At 26.7% G+C, this 26353-nt stretch overlaps 1 protein-coding gene across 2 annotated transcripts in view; it reads left to right on the top strand.

Annotated features, from left to right (window-relative positions):
* LOC105849755 (cilia- and flagella-associated protein 61) overlaps window positions 1-14718 on the top strand; it is a 73956-nt gene extending 59238 nt beyond the window's left edge. The window contains exons 31-40 of one of the 2 annotated variants that reach the window (XM_065800473.1): window positions 2834-3007; window positions 3077-3195; window positions 3346-3394; window positions 3503-3787; window positions 7918-7976; window positions 10197-10307; window positions 10409-10512; window positions 12998-13088; window positions 13252-13308; window positions 14441-14718. In XM_065800473.1, coding sequence (XP_065656545.1) covers window positions 2834-3007; window positions 3077-3195; window positions 3346-3394; window positions 3503-3787; window positions 7918-7976; window positions 10197-10307; window positions 10409-10512; window positions 12998-13088; window positions 13252-13308; window positions 14441-14581 — 1190 coding nt within the window. In that variant the 3' untranslated portion in view covers window positions 14582-14718. The remainder of the gene's footprint in view (window positions 1-2833; window positions 3008-3076; window positions 3196-3345; window positions 3395-3502; window positions 3788-7917; window positions 7977-10196; window positions 10308-10408; window positions 10513-12997; window positions 13089-13251; window positions 13309-14440) is intronic. The other variant, XM_065800474.1, reaches the window with a different exon arrangement.
* The last annotated feature ends 11635 nt before the right edge of the window (window positions 14719-26353 follow it).

A 26353-nucleotide genomic window follows, 5' to 3' on the forward strand; every position in this document is an offset into this window, starting at 1 on the left:
GATATGGCAACAGTATTCCATACAAGGCCGGATTTGAGATTTATAGAGATAGAGAATAGAATCCGTAAAAAAGTGTCGAGCTCGATAAAGAGATGCAACCTTAGCAGATGCTAATTTTGCAACTGATTTGATATATGGTTTCCAATGATGATTGGAAGTAAGAGTTAATCCTAGAAGATGAAGAGTAGGTGACTCATCGAGTACATCACCGTTCATAAATATAGGAAGATCTAAATTATTGCTATAACGATTGGCTGAAAAAAATTGAGTTTTATCTGAATTAAAGTTCACCAGCCACTGTGAGCCCCATGCTGTAGCAAAAGTGAGATCCTTTTCAAGGTCAAATGCCCCCTCCAAGCAATCAGAGAGTGTTGGTTTCTTATCACGACAAGAATAAATGGTAGTATCATCAGCAAACAATGCCACCTTAGATGTGAGAATATCTGGAAGAACGTTAATGTAAATTAAAAAGAGTATAGGGCCAAGGATAAAACCTTGAGGAACCCCTGAAGTTACAGAATAAGAAGAAGAGTGTTGTCCATCGAGGACAACTTTTATGCTACAATTGGAAAGGAAGGATTCAATGATCTTAAAAATGTTGCCGGATACACCATAAGAAGAAATGGAGAAGACCAGCATGCCAAACTTTATCAAAAGCTTTTAAAATGTCAAGAACGATGGCCTTAACCTCTCCATCTTCATCTAATGCACGATAAAACCTATCAGTTATTACTGTTAGCAAATCAGCTGTAGAACGAGAAGAACGAAATCCATATTGATGATCAGAAAGTAAGTTATTAGATTGGAAAACAAGACTCTGATAAGCACTTGTTGAATAGTTTTGAGAGTATAGACGACAGCTCCAGAGAACACTTCTGCAAGACAATAACAGGTATGTTGTCCAGGCCACAAGCTGAAGAAAAGTCAAGACAGGAAATCACTTTAGATACAGATGGTGGAGTGATATGAATGTCAAGCAATGGATCAACCTGTTTGTTGCCAATATCAGGTAGAACGCAACTAGTGGAATTAAGAGATGATATTGATGAAAAGTTTTTAGCAAACAATTCCGCTTTGTCTTTAGGTGAGGTGACAAAGTCACAGAAGTCACGAAAGCCTAATTTTTGAGATGAGATACGAGATTTCATAACCTGAGAATAGCAGGCTTTAATGTTAGACAAAACCTTTTTACAATGGTTTCTAGCAGTAATAAACAGACGTCTGTTTTCTGGATATATATATATATATATATATATATATATGATATATATATATATATATATATATATATATATATATTATAGAAATTATGTTAGTATTTCCAGTAAAAGTGCTCAATACAGCGTGTTATATAATAGGCAAAACAAATGTCAGTGACAACTAAGTAATTAGTAATTGTTATTATATATATATGTATATATATATATACATATATATATATATATATATATATATATATATATATATATATATATATATATATATATGTATATATATATATATTTATATATATATATATATATATATATATATATATTTATACGTGGTTTATATATATATATATATATATATATATATATATATATATATATATATATATATATATATATATATATATATATATATATATATATATATATATATATATATATGTAAATTATGTTAGTGTATTTTACAAATAGAGTCTCAATGTTCTTAAAGAACAGAGCAATAATAAATTAGTAAAAAACACATATCTAACTTTTATCTTCGACTTCAAGTCGAAGATAAAAGTTAGATAAGTGTTTTTTACTAATTTATATATATATATATATGTGGTTTTTTAATTAATATATCTTTTTTGGACTTCTCCAAAGTATTTGATACAGTTGCACACAAAAGATTGTTAATAAAATAAAAAGCATTTAGTGAAAATTAAGTTTTAGTAAACTGGTTTTAAGCATATCTGACTAAAAGAATTCAAAGAGTTGTTCTTGGTACTTATAAATCAGAATGGAAGGAGGTAACAAGTGGAGTGCCACAGAGTTTAGTAAAAGGTCCGCTATTATTTTCTATCTATATTGATGATATATCACAAGAAATAAAAAATTGCTGTAAGTTGTATGCTGATGATACAAAAATTATTTAGGTGATTACAAATATCAATAATAACTATGCAATGCAAGAGGATTTATTGAACCTTATTAAATGGAGTAAAAAATAGAACAAGTACAATGAAGAGCAACAAGACTAAGATGTTTAAAAGGTATGAAATATGAAGAGCGATTAAAAGAATTTGGATTGACCTTATTAGAAAAACGAAGAGATTGAAGCAATATAATAGAATATTATAAAATTAAAAATGACGTTCATAAAGTAAATTGGAGATACATATACCCTCCAATAAACAACTTATATCCAAAATTAGGAGGTCATAATCAATGGTTGCACAAACAAAATGTTCGTATTTTGGAAGCAAGAACATATTACTTAACTAATAGGGTTGTTAATAAATGGAACAGTCTAACCTATGGCGTTGTTAACTCTGTTAATTTAAATACTGATAAAAATAAACTCGAGGAACATGAAGAGGGCAATTCTAAATAAAAATTGGATTGTTTTGTTGAACGAATTTCATTAGTATTTTTCATTTTACTGTTAAAGTCACACAACTATAGTTAAGTGACACATATTTTCATACATACAGTTAATATTATTATTATTATTGTTATTATTACTATTATATATATATATATATATATATATATATATATATATATATATATATATATATATATATATATATATATATATATATATATATATATATATACACACACATATACATTTATAGAAACTATTATTGTTTATGGATCTTCCTTGGAAGCATATGTTTGTATTAATGGATTAGTTTTATATGGGTGGAGTGGTGTCAATATAAAGCACGTTTCTCCATCGACTGAAACTTCAAATGTATTTGGGGATGCTCATGTTACTCAAGTAATAGTAAAAACACTTCAAAAATATGGTGAGTTTATAAAACAATGTTTTTTTTTTAAACATGCTTACAACAACTGCTGTTAGCATTGTTATTAAGGTGTTGAAACTTATTACGAATATACATTGTCAAAATGGTTCTCTTCTGAACAATCAGCAAATATTGAATCAGCAGTTTTTACTTCTAAGTCATCAAGTCAAATTAATTTGAGTTGCAAAGTAAGTTTTTTTTATAAATGTTTTTTTCTGGATATATTTAAAAAAATTCAATATGCGTATGAATAAAATAGTTAATGAAGTTATACAATAAGGTCATTAAAAATGAAAAAACTTTTTCAAAAATTTAATTTAAACTAATTGATTTAATAGATGTTGTTATGTCTCGAAAGAAAAGCAGTGGATTATGACGTATTTAAAGGTCTTACAAGTTTTATAAGTTTTTTAAAATTTATATATTTGAAAAATAAAAGTTTATCTAATGTGGCATATCTTTTGTCACTTGAACATATATAATGTGTAATTTTAGCCATAAATGACAGTTGCTTAGTGTTTGATGGTAAATTGGTAATTGACTTAAAATTTCAAACAAACGATCCAAATATTCTTGCTGCTGGCCCTTTAACAAAATATGGCCGACGTTTTTATAGTGATAGTTTTTCTCATGCATATTTTAACTCTGAAGAAATAGGTATAAAACTTGCACATTATTTTTTTGAAAAATTGTATCCAAACATAGATGGCATTGCAAAAAAAGATCCTGACCTTGCAGTTCATTTTCAAAAGCCAAAGTTGGTGTACTGTAAATTGCCAGGTTTTTTTTTTTCTTTTTTTTCTTTTTTGTTATTTAACTTAATTCTGATCAACTGAAAATATAAGCAACAATAATAGTATTGAGTTCCAGGTGTTATTACTAGAAGTAATAAGTTACTAAACTGTTAGTTATTACTGTTAGTTGCTACTTTTTTTGTAAAGTACTGAGTTTTTTTCTTTTTTCAAATGGTGCAGTATGCAGCATAACAGTGCAGTATGCAGCATAACAGTGCAGTGTTCACCATAACAGCACAGTATGTACCATAATAATGCAGTATTCACCATAACAGTGCAGTATGTACAAAAGCAGTGTAGTATGCCCTTAACAGCGCAATATGCACCATAACAGTGCAGTATGCACCAAACAGTGTAGTATGCACCATAATGGGACAACTGACATACGCATTACTTACTAAATAAATATACATTATATAAAGAGCAACAAACTTATCAAGTACACTCTGAAGCAGATTAAGATATTTATAAACTAATTCTTTTTTAATTTCTTGATTTTTTTTTTTTCAACGATTATTTTGAATATCACATAAATTTTATTACTATTTTTTTAATATTACATGAAATCTTTAAGATAAAATTTTCTTTATGAATAAATTCCTATTTTTTAAAAGTGTTCGACTTTTTTGCTTTATATATTTTAAAGTTTTTATTATTTTTTTCACAATCAAATTATGATGCAATATAAATGCTTTTATTCAAGTTAAACCTCCATATAAAAACATTTTAAGTCAAGAATAATATCAATTAACTATTGATATTATTCTTGAATTCACTCGACAAATTAACTTTTACAAATAAATCAGAATGTACAAATAAGAGATAATTATATAATTAAAAAGCTTGATGCATGAAAAAGATATAAAAATGTCGAAAGCACTACAACCACTTTTGCTCTTAACATTTCTATAAAAAAGAAAAAGTCATGTAAAGTTTTTTTTCATCTGATTATCTACAAATCAAAGTACTTTTGTTTTTGTTAGTTCATTTTTAATGTTTTGTGTCTCATTTATCACATGATAATTTGTTAGTCTTAATTTCCCTAAATTGTAGAATTTGATTTTTTTTTTTCTATCGATGTGATGTTTTGTGCGGCTTGGTCTATTGCAGTATTCTAAGCAAGTTCTTGTGATATTCATCTTTTTTTTCTCTCTAGTTCTGAGTCATTTTTTGCCTCTAATTTGCTAATTTCCGACATCCTTATACATAGATATTTTTTAAGAGCTTTGTATTTTTAAAATTACAAATCCTCTTGTAATTTTAAAACTCTTTTTCTTTCTTTTTGTTTAACTTTTTATTAATATTTCATATGAATATCGACAAGTATAATAAAGAAATTGTTATCCCCTTGAAATAATGTTGAAAAGTTATACAAAAAATAAAAAGTTTAAATCATGAAAGTTTGTCATTTAGCCATAGAATAAATCATAGTTTATTTATTTAAACATCCATTTTTAAATTTCTTATTTTGAATGTAATTGAAGTGTATATTTTATTCAGACAGTGTTTTTTTTAATAGTATTATTACTGTTATTTTAATAGTATTATTATTACTGTTATTATTTTTTTATATTTATACAAAAACAATTAAAAGGTTTCTCCATAATAATTTATTTTTCATAATAATTATAACCTAACAGTTTGTTTCTAATATAATATGATCAAACAGATTGTTGTTTCTAATTATTCCCTCTGTTCTGAAATACTGTTCCGATTTCATGTTTTTTTTTTGTTCCATAATACTATTCTGAGTTGATTTTATTGCTAATTTTGATGAGAAAAAAATCAAATATCTTTAATAAAATGACTTATTTAGAAAATGAAAAGTTGTTTGATAATGTTTATCAAGGGCCACGACGACAGGAGTACCGAGGGGCCTTGCTCTAGATTTTGGCAAAAAGATCTTTTTTATTTACAAATTATATTTTTTGCAATTCTTTATTTATTAGTTTAGGTTTTTTGGAGCAGCATATACACACAATTGCGTAATTACATACCACAATAACCCAAATTCAGGATATCTATCTTATTTTTGTATATCTCTTTGTCTACACATGCTTATATATGATAAGATAATCAAAAATCCAGATTCATTGGTGTAAACTAAGTGTTCTTAGAACACTTAGTTTGACAAAAAGAGGTAATGTTAAGATTTCTTGTCCACAATGCCAAAGGTTACTGATTGTTTTAGTGTACACTGAATTTTTCAACAGTATTTTAAAGTAAGCCTTTTTTTAGTTTTCCGTCAATACTCATTCTACGTTACTCGTTTGTAAGTTCACGCGTATCTTCGTATCTCTTTTATTCATTTTAAAATATTCAAAACAGATTTGAAATCTTTTTAAGCCAAAATGTTGTCTGTTTCTAAGTTTATTGTTATTGCAGTAAAAACTGTAATAACAATAAACTTAGAAATGCAATAAGAGCGCTAGCAGTTAAACTCCTGACTCTTTTTGTTACAGATTTAAAAACAATAAAGTTTTCTATTAAGCATGAAGTATTTAAACTACATGGTTTTAACCACTATTAAATAATTTAAGACAAAATAAGAATTTTAAAAAAAATCATATTATTTTTTTCTACTAAAAATTACAATTGTTATTAAACTTTTAAGTTTAAAATTCATTTTTAACAAATTGGAACAGTATTTCAGAACAAAATATTTCATAAAAAAAACTTCCTTTTTAGAAATTAATGGTGTGGTGGTAAAAGATAATATTATTGTCATGAATTGTTCATAATATTTTAGAGAAACATCTAAATCTTATATAAAAAATGTTTTTAATTAAAAACATAATTTATTTTCAATAATTTTTTACATTGAATGCAAATCAGAACAGTATTTTGGAACAGAGGTAGTACAATTTAGAAGTAACCTTGTGATTTTAAACTGACAAGTTGTAAATGAGTATTAAGGTGGTATCCTGGCTTCTATATTTCTTTTCTTATATTTTACTCATAATAAATACTTTTGACGAAAAACTAGCATATTAGATAAAAATCTAAAACATATTGCAAAAAGATTTTCAATTTTTAAAAAAATAATTGCTGACTCAGCAAAAAAAAGTCAAAAAGCTAATGTCTCGAGAACATAAATATCTTAAGTTTACATTAATATTATAGATAGAAATTTTGCACAATACTAGTATACTAGTGTAACTTGTGCCTGAACCAAAAGTATTTTTTAAAAAGTATAAAGATCTAAAATGGCAAATTTAATAGTTTAAAAAACTATTTTTAATGATGTAACACTCAGTTGGTAGGGTAATTGTAGGTCAAGTTTAATTATTATTTTTTTTTTTAGATTCAGGCACTAAACACTTTATTCTACTATTGGCTCGATTATCTAAATAACATTTTTTCAAATTTTTCATTTTTTTTTCCAAAATAATGCCAGGATACCACCTTAAGAGCCTTAAATGTTAATACATTACCAGCTTGGTACAAAATCTTTTTTTTTTCAAAATCTACACAATTATCTTTATAGGAATGATATAAAAAAATTTACAGTAATGATAAGCACAAATGTTTTTTGTTTTTTTATTTTTCATAAAAGATTACCTATTATAAATTAAATATAATGCTTATTTTGAAAAATTCATAATACTATCAAGTTTTTAACATGCATTAAAAGAAAGTATAATAATCAAAAATTAATAAAATATATTTATAAGAATAAAAATTTATCATATTTATTGTAGTAAACTAAATATTTTTTTAACTGCTTTTTTAATTTTATTTTAAAATGAATAACGATATAAACAAATGTCACTTTAAAAACATCTTACTTAGGTAAGATGATTTTTATATGAATAGCTGAAAATTTGTCTGACAGAGTACCCCTTGGTAGGCAAGATTTATTTTTCCATATGAAAAGCTCCTTAGAAAAGTGCAATTTATGTGCTATTATCTAGCTAGTGGCGAGTCATAACTCAAGTGTAGTTGTTTTATTATTCATTTAAAGTAGAGTTTTGAGGGTTCATTATAAATGGTTTTTAAAAGTATAAAAAAATTAGTTTTTTATACTTTGTAACTATAGTTTATTATGGTCTATGTCGTAAAGCTAGTGCTTGGTTATTATAGTTTTTTAATTAAGGTTTGCATAAAATGTTTTAGGTGATTTTTCATACTTTCGTGTGTGGAAGCAATTTTGTGAAAATTTTTGCTCAACTGATGTAAGTTTTTATTTTATTGTATTAAATAACATTGATTTGTGCATGTGTGTGTATATATATATATACACACACACACAAATATCTACTATAGCATATTTATGTAAGCATTTGCTCACTTTTTTTGCTTATCTAAATCGATAGGGCTTTTTTAGAAAAATAAGAAAAAAAAAACAAAGAATAAGGAATGAAACGATTGCTGCCCCATGTCAAACCCTCAGTCAATGTCACAGCACTTCGCTGCAAGTCAGGCTATTTGTCAGTCGGTGTATGTACTGAAGCCCCTGGCAGCAGGCTGTTTTAGTATGACATCACACTGCTCACCTAAATCAGCAGTATAAGATATATAAATATATGTACATATATATATATATATATATATATATATATGTACATATATGTACATATATGTATATATACATATATATGTATGTATGTATATATATATATATATATATATATATATATATATATATATATACATACAGTTATGGCCATTGAAATCCGACCACCAGTATCATTTTACTTAAAACTAGTTTAATGTAGTAATAAACAATTGTATTATAGCAATAAAAGAATAACAGTAACAATTAATGATTGTAATGTAACATATCGTACATATTCAATGTTTTTAATATTTAGTGGCACCACCATGTGCTTTTAAGACTGCATTAATGCGATCTGGCATTGAATCCACGAGAGCCTGACAATATTCTGGCGTTATTTCAGTAATCCAAGCTTGACGAATTTTGTGCGCTAGATCGTCCAGTGATGTAGGATTAGTTCTGGATACTGCTGACTTTAACTTGACCCAGCAATTTTCGATTGGGTTCAAGTCTGGGGATGATCCCGGCCAAGGACCCAGAACCTGAACGTTGTGATCCTCTAACCAAGATTTTACAAGACGAGATTGGTGACACGGTGCACCATCATGCTGGAATATTTTGCAACGACGAATTTCCATGAAATTTGGAACCTTTTTTTGAAGGATTTTTAGATATTGTTGGGAGTTAACAGTCTGTCCCTTCTGCATTAAATAAATACCACATCGACCAGATGAAGCTATTGCGCCCCACACCATAATTGAAGGACATTGCTTGACAGCTGGTACGGTATACCTTGCATTAAAACGCTGATTAGGTGGGCGACAAACTAATGACTTATGCGGAGCGAATTGCTTTATTTGTGTCTCGTCGCTAAACATTACCTGGCGCCATTTGGTTATTGACCAGTGTCTGTGAGCTCCTACAAAATGCGATCCTATCACGGATGTTCTTTAAAGACAGTCGCGGTTTGAGGGCTGGACGACGAGAACGTAGACCTGCATCTTTCAATAAACGTCTTCTAATTGTTCGAGTGCTGACTGTAACGTCATTAGGTAGATCTGCCCTGATTTGTGTGCTGGATATTGTTGGATCTCTCACAGCAGCCCTGAGTATCATATTGTCTGTTTGTTTGCTAGTAATTCTAGCTTTACCAAAACATTTTCTGGGCGCAGTGGATCCTGTGTCTTTGATTAGTTGTATAATATCATGAACAGTAGATTTTGGCATTCGCAATTTTGCTGATATCTGACGCTCACTTGCACCATCCTCCAATAAAAGTTTAATATTAGCACGAAGACCTTCCTTCGTAGTCATAATTAAATTGTGACAGTTAAATGATAATCCATACCCTACAATGAGATATATAGCTTAATAAATTTTACAGTGCAATAAAATAAACGCTAATGTGATTGGCTAAAAGCTAATTAACTAATCATTGATGTCAGGGAAGAAAATAAATTGATTATTTGCATGCATAGACTGTTTTTCTTTATATTCAGCAGTGGTTGGATTTCAATGGCCATAACTGTATATATTCATATATATATATTTTATATATATATACATATATATATATATATATATATTATTTATATATATATATATATATATATATATATATATATATATATATATATATATATATATATATATATATACATATATATATATATATATATATATATATATATATATATATATATATGTACATATATGTATATATACATATATATGTATGTGTATATATATATATATGTATATATATATATATATATATATATATATATATATATATATATATATATATATATATATATATATGTATAAGCTAGCATTTGTTAAGAATTCTTCCTCTTTACATTATGCTTTGATTTTTGTTATTTATTTTAAAAAATAGCAGCGAGATATTTCAACTGGAGGTGAACTAGTAGAAGATATACAAAATTATTTCAGATTGCATATAAACCAATACAGTACAATTGATGAAATTGTATGCCTCTCGTCTCAGGTAAGTTATATAAGGTATAGGGTAAAGTTTGTAACAACTTTGTTGCAAATTATAGCTTGTAATAAGGTTTAAAAATCTTTTTTATTATTATTATTTTTTAGGTTATAGATAAGGATAATTTAAGATGTTTATTTGGTGTTCATACAAGTTACCTTGGTAATTTAACAGAAAGATTTGAGAATGGTCTTATTACTGATTTGTATAGGTTTGTTGTTTGTTTTTCTTTATTTATTAATAAATTCTAAATTAATTAGAGTCATGATATAATCTAACATAAAATTTTAATTTAACATAACTTTTAAAAATATCTGTTATTGGTGAAGTTTTAAGAAAAGACAAAATAACCAGCAAATCAAATGAAAATTTTCTAAGTTTGTAGCACAAGCGATCATGTCTATTTCTTACTTATCTATTTGGCTTTTATTAACATTTGTTAGATAATATTGCAAAACTTAAGTTTTGTAATTTAGTATGGCTTCTTTTTTTTTGGACATTGTTATATATTTATTGGATCTAAAACAAAATCAAACTTTTCATTAAGAGTAGGGACGGCAAAAATCCTGGACCTTTTCAATCCTGGGATTTCGGGTTTGAGAAAAATGTCCCTGGGAAATCCTGTGATTGCATATAAAAAAATGCATCTGTAGAAACTGAAGCATAAAAAGAAATAACATTTTAAGTACTCATCAAACACTTAAAAATGATTAATTCAATGATAATATAAAAAATTACTTCATTCATTAATGAACCTAAGTAATTTAAGTTATAAAAAAATATGTTGTTTGATGACACAGTAAAAATAAAAATAATAACTAAAAATTATATAAACATGCATATTTTTGAAAGTGCTACCCTAAAAAATTAAAGCATCAATCATTTCATTGCTTAATCGTATTCGTTTTTTTGAACAAAAAAATGAATTTTAAAAGTTATACTTTTTACCCTTATAGGTTGTGTTCGCATTGCTGCCAATTTTTTTTCCATAACTTCTTTTCATTGTCCACTAATTGTTTTGACAATTAGTGGACAATGAAAATATCTAGTTTAAACTTTAACTTTATCAAGTTTATCATAATTTTTTTATTTTGGGTACTTTATTTTTGGTACAAAAATTTCTGGATTTTTTATTAAGTAACCTGGCCTTGAAGATATAAAAAGCTCCATAATTTGAAACCACTCATTTGGAGTTCAAATGAAGTAGAAAGAAAATTCAAAATAAAATTAAGGTATTCCTTCTATATATGTGTATATGTATATATATATATACATATATATATATATATACATATATATATATATATATATATATATATATATATATATATATATATATATATCTTTAAAAATTTTTGATCTTCCCATCAGCATGCGCTAAAATTTAGTTGTTTTTTTTTCTAAAAGTTTATTGATTTTTATTAATATATTAGTTTTAATATTATACTATATATACATTTTTTATATGCTTAATTGCACATATTGTGCAGATAAGCAATAATGTTTTTAGTTAGCATTTTCGATAAAATGCAAAAAGAGAGAGAATAAAAAGAAAACATTGCTAAGATAATAAACAGCTACAAAACCAAATAGCTACTATACCAAAGCCTATATTTACATTTTATGATGTACAAATTACGACGTACAAATAATGACGTACAAATTATGACGTACAAATTATGATGTATAAATTATGAGGTATAAATTACTTAATTACAAACTAAGCTTAATCTTTTTTTACTTTTACTTTTTTTATGACAATCCCGAAATTCTGGAAAATTTTGGAGACTTCCCAGAATTCCCAAGGATTTCGGGATAAACAACTTGTATGGAATCCCGGCATTTTCTGTTCTTGAAATGCCGGGATTGCCATCCCTAATTAAATCCTTCAAGACACCTAATAAAGCATAGTACATAACATTTATCTCCATATTAAAAATAAACTGTTTTTGTTTTATGTAACTTAGTTGATGTAAGCACAGATGGCATGCATCTGTGCATGATGGCATGCATGGCTTGGATGCAGTGGATAACCAAAATTTCAAATGTTGTTGGGAGTATTTTTGATACTAAAAATATTTTTTTTGAAAAAGAGCTTACTTCACCAGTTACTAAACTATTACTAGGGTACTAAACTATTCTAGAAAAACTAAATTAATTTAGTTTTCCTAGTTATTAATCATTTTGCTTTGCTCAGTGTCTTGCTTTTGCCCAGGTTAATTATTCTATTGTTTGAAATTTATGTGTTAAATTTCAAATTATGAATTATATATGAATTAATTATAAACTATAAAAAACTTAAAAAGTGTTGTTTTTACTATCTGAGTGAACATGAGCAAGTTGTGTGTCGGCGCATATATGACTATAGGAGGAAACATCTTAGCCGTTGCTTTATGTAACATCCATCATGCTGTATGTAACATCCATCCAGCCCAATGCTAGTAAACTATTCCTTATATTGATTATATTGAATGACTGTTATCATTTTTTAATTTCTAATAACTGTGTAAAATAAAATCAATTTTGATTTGGTAAATTTAGAGCTTGTTGCTAAAGTATGCTAACATAGTGTTGAATTTAGAAAGGCTATAAATCTCTTAGAAACACATTATATTTTTTGATATTTGTACGTTTTATGTTTAACTTAAATGTGGATTTAAGTGCTGTAAAATTTAGTTAAACATGTTTCTATATAGTTATTTTAGACAATCGTGGTGTTTGCCAATATACCATGATCGCTTCACTGATTTTCGATGTGAGATCCGAGATATTTTTAAAATATCAGATGTAAGTAATTCTTCAAAAGTTCTATACGACATCTTTTTATCTATATGACATCTTTTAAGACGTCATGTGTTTTGGTTGTTTTCTAATTATAAAAATAGCTCATGATAAATATTTTCAGTATTGCAATTTTATTTTTTATTAAGTATTTGTTTTGGTTTTTTAGTCAGCAACCAGTTTATCGTTAGAAGAACAAGCTAAAGTATTAGCACATAATTTACAAGTAAATAAATTTACATACATACATACATACATACATACATACATACATACATACATACATACATACATACATACATACATACATACATACATACATACATACATACATACATGCATGCATGCATACATACATACATACATATGTATCCAGTGCTCGAAGTAAGGGATGCAAATCTAGAATTTTTTTATAAATGTATAATCTCATCACCTTTTTTGGATTAGCTTTAACCCAACAAAAAAATTTTTTCGTTTTATTGTTATATAATGTAATATGTTAAATGAAATATTTTAAATTTCCATGTATTAAGATATACAAAATGGTCTTATTATCGAGTTTTGTATGGTTCGATAAGACCCTGAGTTTTGTATAATTCGAATCGCAGTATAAAAAATGTGTTTTATAGAATAAAAAGAAATGAAATAAAATTTCCAATTGTTACTACTCTCTGTCATTCTTTTCACTCTAAGTTAATAGAATGACAGAGGATTAACATGAGCCTTGAAAAACAAGGCTGCGTAATAACAGATTAAGTGTGGATCGACAGATTAAGGTGAGGATCCACATCGGATTTTTTCACAATCGCAAAATAATGGAGATCCTAACTAGAAATTTGCATATCTTGCAATACTTTAAACTGCAAATAAGTTTTAAATTTATTATAGAAAATTCTGTTTTTTCACTTATTACGGTGACAAATATTTTTTTAGAGTAATTTTCATTGAAATATATATTTTTTCATTGAAATCTATATATTTGAATACAAATCTTGCATTTTATGCTAGTTTATAAATGTTAAAATAGTTTTTTATCTTTGACTATTCCATAAAAAAAAAGTTGAATGCTGTTCAGTTCATTACAAAAAAAATATTAATTTTATATTTTGAATTTAATGCAAAACACACGGAGAATTTTTTTACTAAACTAGAAAATTTTGCATTAATTGTACAAAATAGTTTTTTATTATTATTTTGATTTTTAGTTTAGACCTTGTCCTTTTTTTTTTTTTTGAATTAAAAAGTGCTGGATACAGGAGTACTCAGAGAATCGGTTAATTTACACGCCTGTTCTGTTTTGTATCCTTTTGAGAAGTAGTGCGCCTTTAGAAAATTCTAATGTTGTTATTCTTTTTCAGTTAATTGACGAAACCCGAAAGCGTCTCCTAAATACGTTTGTTGGTAGCGGGTACAAAAAATCGATCGAGAAAAAATTGTTACTATTCTTAAACTACAATAAATATCATCTTCCAATGTTTGCAAAACCTTCGATGTTTTAGCTTTTAATTTATTTAATTTAGTTTATTTTTAGTTTATGCGTTGTAAATTAATTTTTACGGTTTAATTAATTTTTTTTTTCGAATTGTAAAATATTTTTGTAGATATAATTCAATATTACAATACAGTATATATGTAATACAATATTTTAGATACAACAAAAATTTAAATTACCAGTATATATATACGTGTACATACATATACATATGTGTATATGTATATGCACATACGTGTATATACATATACATTTGAACTCTTGTAATTCGAGCTCCTATAGTTCAAAAGATCGTTTAAATCGAACATATTCTTTAGTCCCTTAAGGGTTAATATTTAGGATTAAACTACAATAATTCAAAAACACTTGCAGTTTAAACCTATTTTGAGACCCATAAAGGATTTAAATTATTTGAGTTCAACTGTATATGTACACATTGACAACGAGTTTCTTTTTACTCGTTTGAGTTAGTCATTAGGGTAACCTGAAGCAAAGTGAGACAATTTTTAGGGAAATGCTCGTAACTTGCAAAGAATTGCTTTGAACTGAAATTCTTCAGTTCAAAGCAATTCTTCGCAAAATTGTTTATTATATTACCTACCACTCATGGATCATACTTTTTCAATAATTTTAATGGTGTATGGTAAAGAGTCTGTTTTTAATTTCTTACTTCCTGTAATTTTCCTTAAAATTTTACACGCGTTTTGAATTTTGTTCATATTTATCTTGTTTCCTTTGAGGCCAAAATTTGCAATAAATTTAGCAATAAATATTCCAATCAAAATTAAAAAAATAGCAATTTTCCTTATGCGCCTTGTCTAAGTTTGTTTGAAATATCTTTTAATAAATTTAATAAAGCTTTTAAAATGTTTTTTTATATTCCAATAAGGCAATAGGTTCTGATGATATAAATGGAAACATTGATACCATCCTGATACCTGATATCATCATGTTCTTGATTCATAAAAAATCATAAAATATTTGTTTCAAAGCATATAAATGTTAAATAGATCATGGAGTTTTTCCTGATCAATTAAAAATTGCGAAAATTTCTCCAATATTTAAAGAAGGAGACTTGCTTAATGTTAATAAACATCGTCTAATCTCTGTTCTCTCTGTTTTTTCAAAAACTGTATTCTTTATAATAACATTTTTTAATCATCTTTTTTTTTGAATAAAATACTGTATAAAAACCAATTTGGCTTCAAAAATAAATAAATAACCGTACTAAACATGTTGTACTCCAAATAACTCAATGTATTACATATTTGTTTAAAAAGTCTAAATTTTACTTAAGGTGGTATACCCCCTTCAAAATTATCTTGGAAGTGAAATCTTATAGTCAAAATTAAAATTAAGCCTATGAAAGATCTTATTAAACGAAATCGATTTAAAAAATTACAGGTGTTTATGTTGTCATGACAATCACCTAAAATGGCGGATATAGTAAAATATGCACGTCGCACTGTCAATAATATCTCAGATTCTAATAGAGTATTCAAAGTAAAACTTGGCCCAATTATAAAAAACAGTTTGATCTATGCAATATGCCAAAAGTTTTTAAATCTGACTATTAGTTTCCATGTAGCACTACACGGATTATAAAGATTTTTAAATAAGCCAATTTTTAGTGCTGAAACAGCAATATCTCAAACTCTGAAATGTTTTATAATTAAATTTTGGCAGATTGCATACATCATATAAAAACGCATCATTGCTGAAAATTTGATTAAAAACTGATTACTAGAAAATGAAATAACTGTGACGGGAGATTGAAAAATAGAAGTTAGCAGAAAAACACTTTAAAAATTAAAAAAGAGAAAAAAATGCAATAAAATATTTTTCAAATAAACAATGTCTGTAAATTTTAAAGCAAAATGTTTAAAAGCTACCAGCAGCATAAAGAGTTCCTTGTTTTTGCTTTTCCTTAACATTTTTGTTCTTTTTATTGCCCCTAATTTTTTTCTACGCAACTTAACATTGGATTTATTTTTGTATGACGATTAATACAAGCGTATTTTATTTTCTCTATTGCAGCCATCTATCATAAATGTTCCTGGATTCATATTGAGTTTTTCATAAGTCATCACTGATGCTTTTCTTCCAATTTTAAAGTTTGCAATAGCATCATATGTTGCAAATTTCAAATGTAACAATGAACAGAATTTAGTTTTCGGTACTCGTTCCCATATCATCATGTTAAGACTCTCATTTTGGTTCTGAGTTTTTCCATGCATACATTTTGCAAGTAATTCATTAGAGCTAAGTTGGCTTAAGTAAATAAATTGGCTTTAGTAACTCAATAATATCACGTGGCAAACCAGGGCCAGGTTTATAGAGAGAAGGTTGATTGGGATGTTTTCGATCAATATTGTACTGGCACCAACTTTTTTCACCGTTTGGACAATAGATGTGATAATTATTTTCTTTTGAGGAAGCAACATGAAACAATGAAGCAAGTATAGCACTGCGCATTTCATGAACAGACTGATTTTTGGTTCTTACTGCAATTCCATAATAGTTTTGCAATCTGTCAATTGTTGCATCAGTAAGTCTTCCTTTACCACCTAGACACTTTCCTTTTTCAATTTTCTTAATCGTGTGGCAACTCTTTTTTGCACATGACCAACGCATTCTAATTTTGAAACTATTCTATCACCATACACTCTTTCAACTGATGAAAATGCCTTACTATCTCCGTCACCACAAAATTCAGTATAGCGAAGTTTATATTTTTCAATAGATCGTTCAAAAATTGATTTTGCTCCAGCGACCTCCATACCAGTGGATGGGCCAGTATAGTTGAGGTTACAAAAATGAGCATTTTTTAGCATTTTATATGTATTAGGGTCTGTATCTTTTTTCTTTATAATCAAAAAACATTGTTCACAATCCAAAACTTTTCCTGTACTCATTGATATTGCAGTATAAACATTGTTGTATGAGGAAAAACCTCGACGTTGCCAAGTACCATCACAAGAAACACTGGTATTTATTAAATTGAATTCATCAGTAGTATGTTGGGATGCTTTTATAATTTCAAGTGCAGCATCAGACATGGTTTCTACTGCAATTGCTTCAACTTCAATAGCAATTTTTCGAACAATTTTAATGTAAGTGTTTTTAGTCATTGGCGGTGGAAGATCCAACAGAATCTATTAAGGCCAGTATGGCTTTGTCCACATGAACGCATTGCATAAATTGACCTTTGGTTAATATCAAAGGCTCTAAAGCTTTCAGAACCACACTTCTTGGATGTAAAAAATTCATGATTGAATCCACATTTACAAAATATATTCAATGAGCTGGAAAGTCCAAATTTTGTTTTTTGCATTTTCAGCTAAATTAAGTCGACAAGTTTTACATTCTGGACAACATAATAATTGAACAACAATGGCTAATAAAATGCTATTAATTATTCTGTACCCACATATGTTTTTTTTATTAGAACTTGCAGAAGTATTAATAGGGTTTACCTTCGAATTAGATACATTTATTGAGCTCTGTGAATCTGTTAGTAGAAGATTAGTATTTGCTATATTTGTTTTATTTAAAGTATATTGATTTCCATGAAATCTTTTTTTCTTATTGTATTGAGTAGCGAATTTCACACGTTCTCTACCCATTAGAAGTATAAGGTTTAAATTATATAAACATAAACAGATACCTAGATATATAACTTCAAGATGCCAATTCGTTTTAAAGAAACTTCTGGAAGAAATTTATGAGATATCCAGTTATTGCTTTTAATCTTACAGATGTTTTGATTAATGGAAAATAGAAATAAATTATAAACTCATTTCAACAAGCTTTTTCTCAGTATCAAAAGTTATATTTGGGGAGAATTTCTTGGCTAAGTAAAAATTTAACCGTTGCTATGGAGGTTGTCAAGGGCGCTTTAAAAAGTAAGGTTCAGTAAAGGTTGTTTTCCTCAAGTTACATACTGAATTTTAAAAAATGGTTTTCAGAACATGATTCTATGATAAATTTTAGATTAAATAAAACAACAAAATTTTTTTTGAAAAATTTGATTTTTCTGAAGGGTATACCACCTTAAGGCTTTTTAAATTTACTTTTTCCTTTTTATTTCGCTTAATTTTTTCGTCGATTAATCAAAAGCTGTTGGTACAACTATATCATCCCTTTTCAAAAAATATTATGGAATCATTAGCAATCTCTTTAAGCTGCTAAAGGTTATTTAAGTAATAGAAAGCAGTTTTTTATTTTGATCCATCAACTTGATATTTTGATACTTGAATTAACATGCGGAGTTCTATAAGGATCTTTGAGAATGTTCATAAATTACGCAACGCTAAATTTTTTTAAATAACAGAAGTTGGAAATCTTAAGCTCTTTTACGCGGCAATTTTCATTAAATTTTTATTTTTATGGGTGCCCCTTGAAGTCCTTACGGTCTTATCATTAGGACCGTAAGACTTATCTTAAGACTCTGCGAGAGAAAACAATTGATCTTTTTTGTTTCTATTTCTATTAGTGAAATTTAGTGTTGCGTAATTTAAATCCCTTTTCTCAATTACATAAACAACCACAATGAATTTAATGGCAAGCATGATAGCTTACTGCAAAGAAAATCTTTTTTTATCTTATAATAACATAAGGATTGACTTTTTTTGTTTGGTCAACTTTATGGCTATTCTAAAATTTTGACACATTCTTGGCTACTATTACTATCTAGTTAATGCATACCCTTTAAGAAGTGTTATATACTTTGTATACTTATATTATTAAGAGTTGTTGTGAAAGGTTTCGAGCAGCTCTGAAATACCAAACTTAGCTCTAATATATTTCTTCTTGACAAGAATGGAAAAATAAAGATTAAAAAATATTGATACTGGAATAATTGGAAGAAAGAGCTGTGTATCTACCAGCCAACCAGTTGTTGAGAATTCTGCTAACAGGCAGATGATACCAAAAAACCAAGGTCTTGATTGTGTAGATTAATCATATACAAAACTAAGCTTGGTTCAAATCAACCAGAAGATCGCTTAAGGTGGTAGACCACTAAATAAATCAAATCAAAAATTACATTTTAGGTATTATTTACATCTAGATTGATTAAAATTTACTCTTGAATGACAAAATTAAAAGAAAAAAAGTTTAAATTTTTTTGGTTTCAGAAATTTGGTCCCAGAAACCCTAAAATTCCATCATTTTGTTGCAGTAATTATCTCAAAAACTATTAAAGCTATTAACTTGAAATTTTCTGAATTTATTTTTAATATTACAAAGAAGATCCTGTACCAATCAAAAAAATATACTGAACAGATTTTTTTTTATATAAGAAAAACATTTAAAAATCAAAAAATAAGACGTTTTTGACCATATTTGGGCTAAAAAATCTTTGAATCGAATTATCATATCGTCATAAAAGTGGTAGAAGACATCCATAATAACAAAAAGAACAACTCCTGAAAATTTCATGGAAATCGATCAAGAAAATCTTGAGATATTTACTGTAAAGAATTGAATTTTAGAGAACTGAGAAAAGCACATTTAAACACAAAAAAGCATGAAATTCTTCAAATAAAAATAAAAAACTCACATAAAAAGCCTATTGACAAATTATATTAAAAATGTTGTGGAGTAAAAATAGAGAAAATAATAAAAAAATTGTTTTAAAAGATAGATTTTATTAACCGACACATTAATATTTTCATAGTTAAGTTTCACTTAAAAAAAAAAAAAATAAGTTTCACTTTTGATTTGTAATCTAGTTTCAATTAGAAACTCCTATCAGTTTTATGTCAGCTATTACTAATAAATGAATATCAAGTATATATATAAACTAAATATATAAACAAATATATATATATATATATATATATATATATATATATATATATATATATATATATATATATATATATATATATATATATATATATATATATATATAAACTAAAACTATTATGCACCATTACAGATATCCTCATTGACTACTGTGTGCTCATTGTAGTTTTGTTTTCAGAATATAAACTTATTTTCAGAACTTTTTCGCTGCGGCATTCATGCTAGCTTTAGCTATGTAACCGTTATAATTTCTTTGTTTAATAAGTTTAAAAATTTCTTTATGAGATCAAACATGTTCATTAAACCACAAAACTTTTCTATACAATGGTATTCTTTACTCGTTTCTCAAAAAACTAATATTGTACATAAATAAACATCGAAAATTCATTGCTGCTGGTTTGTTTATAGTTTTGGTAGAATAAAACTTCTGAATAAAATCAGGAGACAGTTTAAAAAGCCATATTGTTTTAAGCATCATAAAAAGTTAAAATTTAAAAGTTGTATTGTAGAAAATTTTTGGTAGCAAACAATGGCAGCTTTTATTTTATCTTATTGTCGGTGTTCATAAATATGTAGCAGTCATTTGTAACATTGAACTGATCGTAATTAGCAGAACTATCATTTTTATTTACAAAACCATTATTTATATTTTTTACAGACTATTAACTGCTAGAACTGGATGTACACATGTCCATTTTTATTTTTATTTTTTTGCTATGCTACATTCAAATTTTAGTTCATGCAAATTAGATACATTTTTTTTCAGCTGCATTGTTTGTTGATTGATTTTGGTTTTCTTTAAAGGTTATAAGTTTTTTACTATGCCTTATTTTACTTTTTTCTTTTTTTCCCATTACTTTCCACTACTAATATTATTTAATCAAAGTGATAAGATAAATGTAGATAAATACAAAGTGATAGGATATATGTAGAGTGATACAGATTATCGCAACAATATTCACCCATATCAATAAAAATTTACAAATGCTCATCTTAAATTAATAGAATTTGGTTAGGTGTCACTCATATAGTTACAGACTAGTCAATGGAGTGATACCTAAAAAACATACATTATATAAATAAGAGAGAAAAAATAGAAAAGATTGTTAAACAAATTTAATGATATATGTAATAATTATAGTAATAATACCAAATAATAAAAATAATAAAGTATCAATAATATGAAGAATAATACAATATAAATTGTATGTACAATCATAAGATAATATTTAAATATAATAACAACATAAAATGTAGCAATAATAACACAATAATAAATAAATACAATATAGATAAATAATAAATAAAGCAAAAATCAAACCACTTGTTCGTTAAAGAAATTAAATATATCAAAGGCAACTTTGAGAGAAATTATAAAAAAATACACTCCAACAATATATTTTTTTATTGAATTCTGTTGTGCAGTAAATAATCCGTAACAAGATATTCTTTTTTAAACTTTTTTATTAATACAGGAATACACTGATTCCATTGGGAAATACATTGTTGTTTTATGGAAAACTTACCATATTTAATTGTTTTGAAAAAAGAAGAGTATAGCTTCCTATTTTCTGTATTCCTTGTGTGATGATTGTGAATTTCGTTTGTTTTAATAAAAATATTTTAAAAAGAGTTTGTTAGTTTATTTTGGAGAAAGTCAAACACAAAAAGATAGTTGTAAAACTTTACAAGATCAAGAGTTTTAGGATTTTTAGTTCAAAAATTTTTTTTTGGATATCAGATCTCATTGGTGTAAAACGCCACTGTTCTAATAGATGCGCGTTGTAAACTAGCAATGCCATTAAGTAAAAAATTACTTTTTTGACCCCAAACAATACAACAATAGCAAAGGTGAGAAGGTAGTAAAGAAGAATAAATCATTCAAAGAGTTTGGATAGGAACATAGTAACAAATTAGAGAAAGCATACTGTTAGCTCGTGTATGTTTTTTTTAAGATGATACAGTTGATTATACCAAGATAAGTTTTCATCAAGATATACTCCAAAATACTTAATATATTTTGACGAAAAAAGTTTTTTTGCGTTAATTTTAATTTTAATCTTATCAATAGTTTTTTAAAGAGAATGAAAAATAATGTATTCCGTTTTATTGACATTCAATGAAATACGATTACAATTTAACCAGTTACATAAGCTATAAAGATCTTGATTAACTTTTTACAAAGAGTCGTGAGTGATTTGTTGATATAAAAAAGATTGGTATCATCAGCATGATGATGTACCTTTTTTAATGATCAAGATAAATCATTTATATATAATAAAAACAATAATGGTCCAAGAATGAGAAGTGGAGTGATTTGAGCGAAACCCAAACTGTCGAATATGAAAACAAGCAGAATTATTCAAAAAGTTGTAAATACGAGAATTCATAAGTTTTTAAAAAATTTGCTGACATTTGATAATAATGAAATTGGTCTGTAATGTAGTTATTACATTCAAGTTTTGAGTCTTTTTTACAAATTGGGATAACAGAAGCAGTTTTTAAGATATTAGGGAATACACCGGTGATGAATGACAGTTCAGAAAGTACAGGAGAAATATCATTTGCAAGAGCTTTAAAAATAGGTGTTGGAATACTGTAAGGTCCTGAAGCTTTGCTGTCATTAAGAAAATGAATAATAGATAATACTTTGTTTTTGTCTTCAGGTTTTATGAATATTGATGTAAGATTAGGATTTTTAAGATATTTGTAAAAGTCAGTTTTGGATGAGTCTTTTTCTGTAACTCTTCTTGAAACAAAGAATGAATTAAAAGATTCCGAAATTTTAATGGGGTTATATATCATGGAGTTGTTAGAAGATAAGCAACTAATGTTTAAAAGATTCCTAATACCATTCCATGTAGATTTTAAATTTTTTGCATTATCAGAGAAGAACTTAGAGTGATGGTTTTTTTTACTACAACGGGTGAGAGTAACAAGTAAGTTTCTATACGATTTATAAGATTTTTCTAGATTTTTTTTTTTTTTTTTTTTTTTTTTTTTTCTTTTTTTTACATTTCTTCAATATTTATAAAATACAAGTTAAGATATAATAATATAAACAATTACAAGTGAGGATTTTTACTATAAATAATAAAATAAAAAAAAAAGAATGCGGAGACTCGTAGAAGACCTTAAGGTCTTGTCGTCGAGAACCGCTGCAAACTCGTTACAAATTTACGTGTTACATATTTTAAAATAAATAAAAAAAAAACTGTGTTTAACAATATTAGAAGAAAAACATAATTTAAATAAAAAATAGAAATTTTCAAATAAATTTCCTATTAAAAGTATAAAAGTATATTATCAATGGACAAAATGATTTTCTTAAGTTTCCTTTTATAAGAGGTATAAGTCCATTCATGAGAAAAGTCAAAATGTTTCAAAACTATTTTATTCCAATGAAAGGCTCCTCGGAAAGAAACACAAGATTTACCAAAATTCGTATGCGAAAATTGTAGTCGAATAGAATTATCATTTCGTAGATTGTACTTGTTTTTTTCTTTTATTGAGTATAGGTTATGAAAGGAAGAAGGGGAATCGTTGGTTTTACATTTATACATAAAACATAAAATATTATAAACGTTTAGCTGATATATATTTAAAATATTCATTTCAAGTAAGAGAGGCCTGGCATGAGTAAAACGGTCTTTAAAGTTTATAAGACGTGCAATGTGTTTCTGTTGACGATGAAGAGGTTTTAGTATACTTTTGTTCACACTACCCCAAGCAATGTTAGCGTAGTTAATATGGCAGTGAATAAAGGAATAATATAATTGAGTAAAAGTATGTTTATTTAAGAAACTTCTTGATTTATATAATATTCCTATAGTTCTAGCAATTTTGTTATTTAGGTTGTTAACGTGGTGTTTCCATTTAAGATTTTCATCAATATAAATGCCTAAAAATTTTGTAATTTTTGTTCGCTTTATTTCAATATTGTCAACAAAAATAGGTGGTGTAATACTTGGAATTAATTTTTTTTTTTGAATTTGGGTAAAAAAGCATCCATTTAGTTTTTTCTATATTAATTGATAATTTGTTTGATTTGAACCAGTTAGAGATTTTAATAAGCTCAGTGTTCATATTTCTAAATAATGTTGTTAGATCATTGCTGGTTAAAAAAAGATTAGTGTCATCCGCAAACATAATTGTCATTAAGTTTGAGGCTTTGTAGAGGTCATTGATGTATATTAGGAACAGCAATGGGCCTAGTATTGAGCCTTGTGGCACTCCACAAGTTATATTTAATAAATTTGATGATAATGATGAGTCTATTTGAATAAACTGTTTACGATTAGTTAAATAGTTCTTTAGTAATAATAAAGTATTTCCAGTGATTCTATAATGTTCTAGTTTGTTATAAAGAATTTCATGATCTATAGATTGAGTTTATTATTAGGATTCTTTGTTTTAAGAACTTTGTTAAATATTTTATTTCGTATTTTAATTGAAGTCATGATTTCTCGTGTTTTCCAAGGTTTGAGACCCCTTGATAAGCAGCGATTGCTGACTTTTTTGGTGTTTGTTTATCTAAAAAAAACTGAAACTTGTGAAAAACTCTTCAAATGACTTATTAGTATTACCTTCGTCGGCATTGATTACATTAGTCCAGCTTTTGAGAAATCACTACATAATTCCTCGCATTTTTTTTTTTTAATTCCGACGAAAAATGCAGTTTTTATCAGAATTAATTTTGGTTCTATAAAATGACATTAAAATCTTAATGTCGATCTTTTATTAGCAAACTCAAATAATTATGTCTCTGAATTTTTTCGACACCATTGCTTTAAATAACTTTCTTCCTTATATTTCATTGCCAACAAGAATCACGAATCACTCCAAAACTCTAATTGATAACATATTTTAAATAAATTCCCCCTAAAATAAATGGATGTATTAAAAATTGGGGTAAATGATCTGATACCGTAGAAGTAAAATTACCAGCAAAAATATTTGTAGAAGTTGCATTAGAAAATATGTTATCAGTTAGAGTTTTGGAGTGATTCGTGATTCTTGTTGGCAATGAAATATAAGGAAGAAAGTTATTTAAAGCAATGGTGTCGAAAAAATTCAGAGACATAATTATTTGAGTTTGCTAATAAAAGATCGACATTAAGATTTTAATGTCTGTGTTTTAATGGGCAATTGCCCATTAAAACACAGATTTAAAACTTTGGTTTAAGCGTATAAAAATCGTTTCGATGTTTGTAAATTAATGTATTACATATATAAATTAAAGCTCCTCCAAAATAAGATTTTGTTGGAGTGTGCTCATAAACATAACCGATAAGATTTAATGGGATAGTTAGTATGATGTCATTTTCTAGTTTAGTTTCAGTTATGTCAATAATACTTAATTTATGGTTAATAAGAGATAAAAGTGAGTTTTATTCGTCAAAATTTTTAATAAGAGAAATATTTAAATGAAAAAGAGAAAAATTATTTTTGTCAATATTTTGTTTTTTTAAACTTTTTTACTAAATTTTTTATTTTAAGGCAATATTAACTTTTTTTTTTTTAATTCAACCACTTCAATCAAAGTTTACAAATGCTTAGTGTAAATTAACATAATTTAAGTGTCAGTCATATAGTTACAAACTAGTCAATGGAGTGACACCTAAAAAACATAAAATTCTTGAAAAAATAAGAAAGAAAAAATAGAAATATCGCTACGAGGAAAAAAAAAAAAAAAAGATTGTAAAGCAATTAGTAATGATGTTAGTAATAATATAAAATAATAACAATAGTAATAGAAGTATCAATAGTATTAGGAATAATTATAGCACAATGTAAGTTGTGGTGTGTATACATACCACAACAGTCTTAGCTAACAATATTAAGAATAATTTTAATTAATATAAATAAACTTTATAACTGGCGTTAAATACGAAAGGTTATTTTCATGACAATATCATTTCACATTAATTTCTTGTTTTAGAGCTGGTAAAAGGTTACATGTCACAAT

Source organism: Hydra vulgaris, chromosome 06 (genome assembly GCF_038396675.1).
Source record: "Hydra vulgaris chromosome 06, alternate assembly HydraT2T_AEP".
NCBI classification, from domain to species: Eukaryota; Metazoa; Cnidaria; class Hydrozoa; order Anthoathecata; family Hydridae; genus Hydra; species Hydra vulgaris.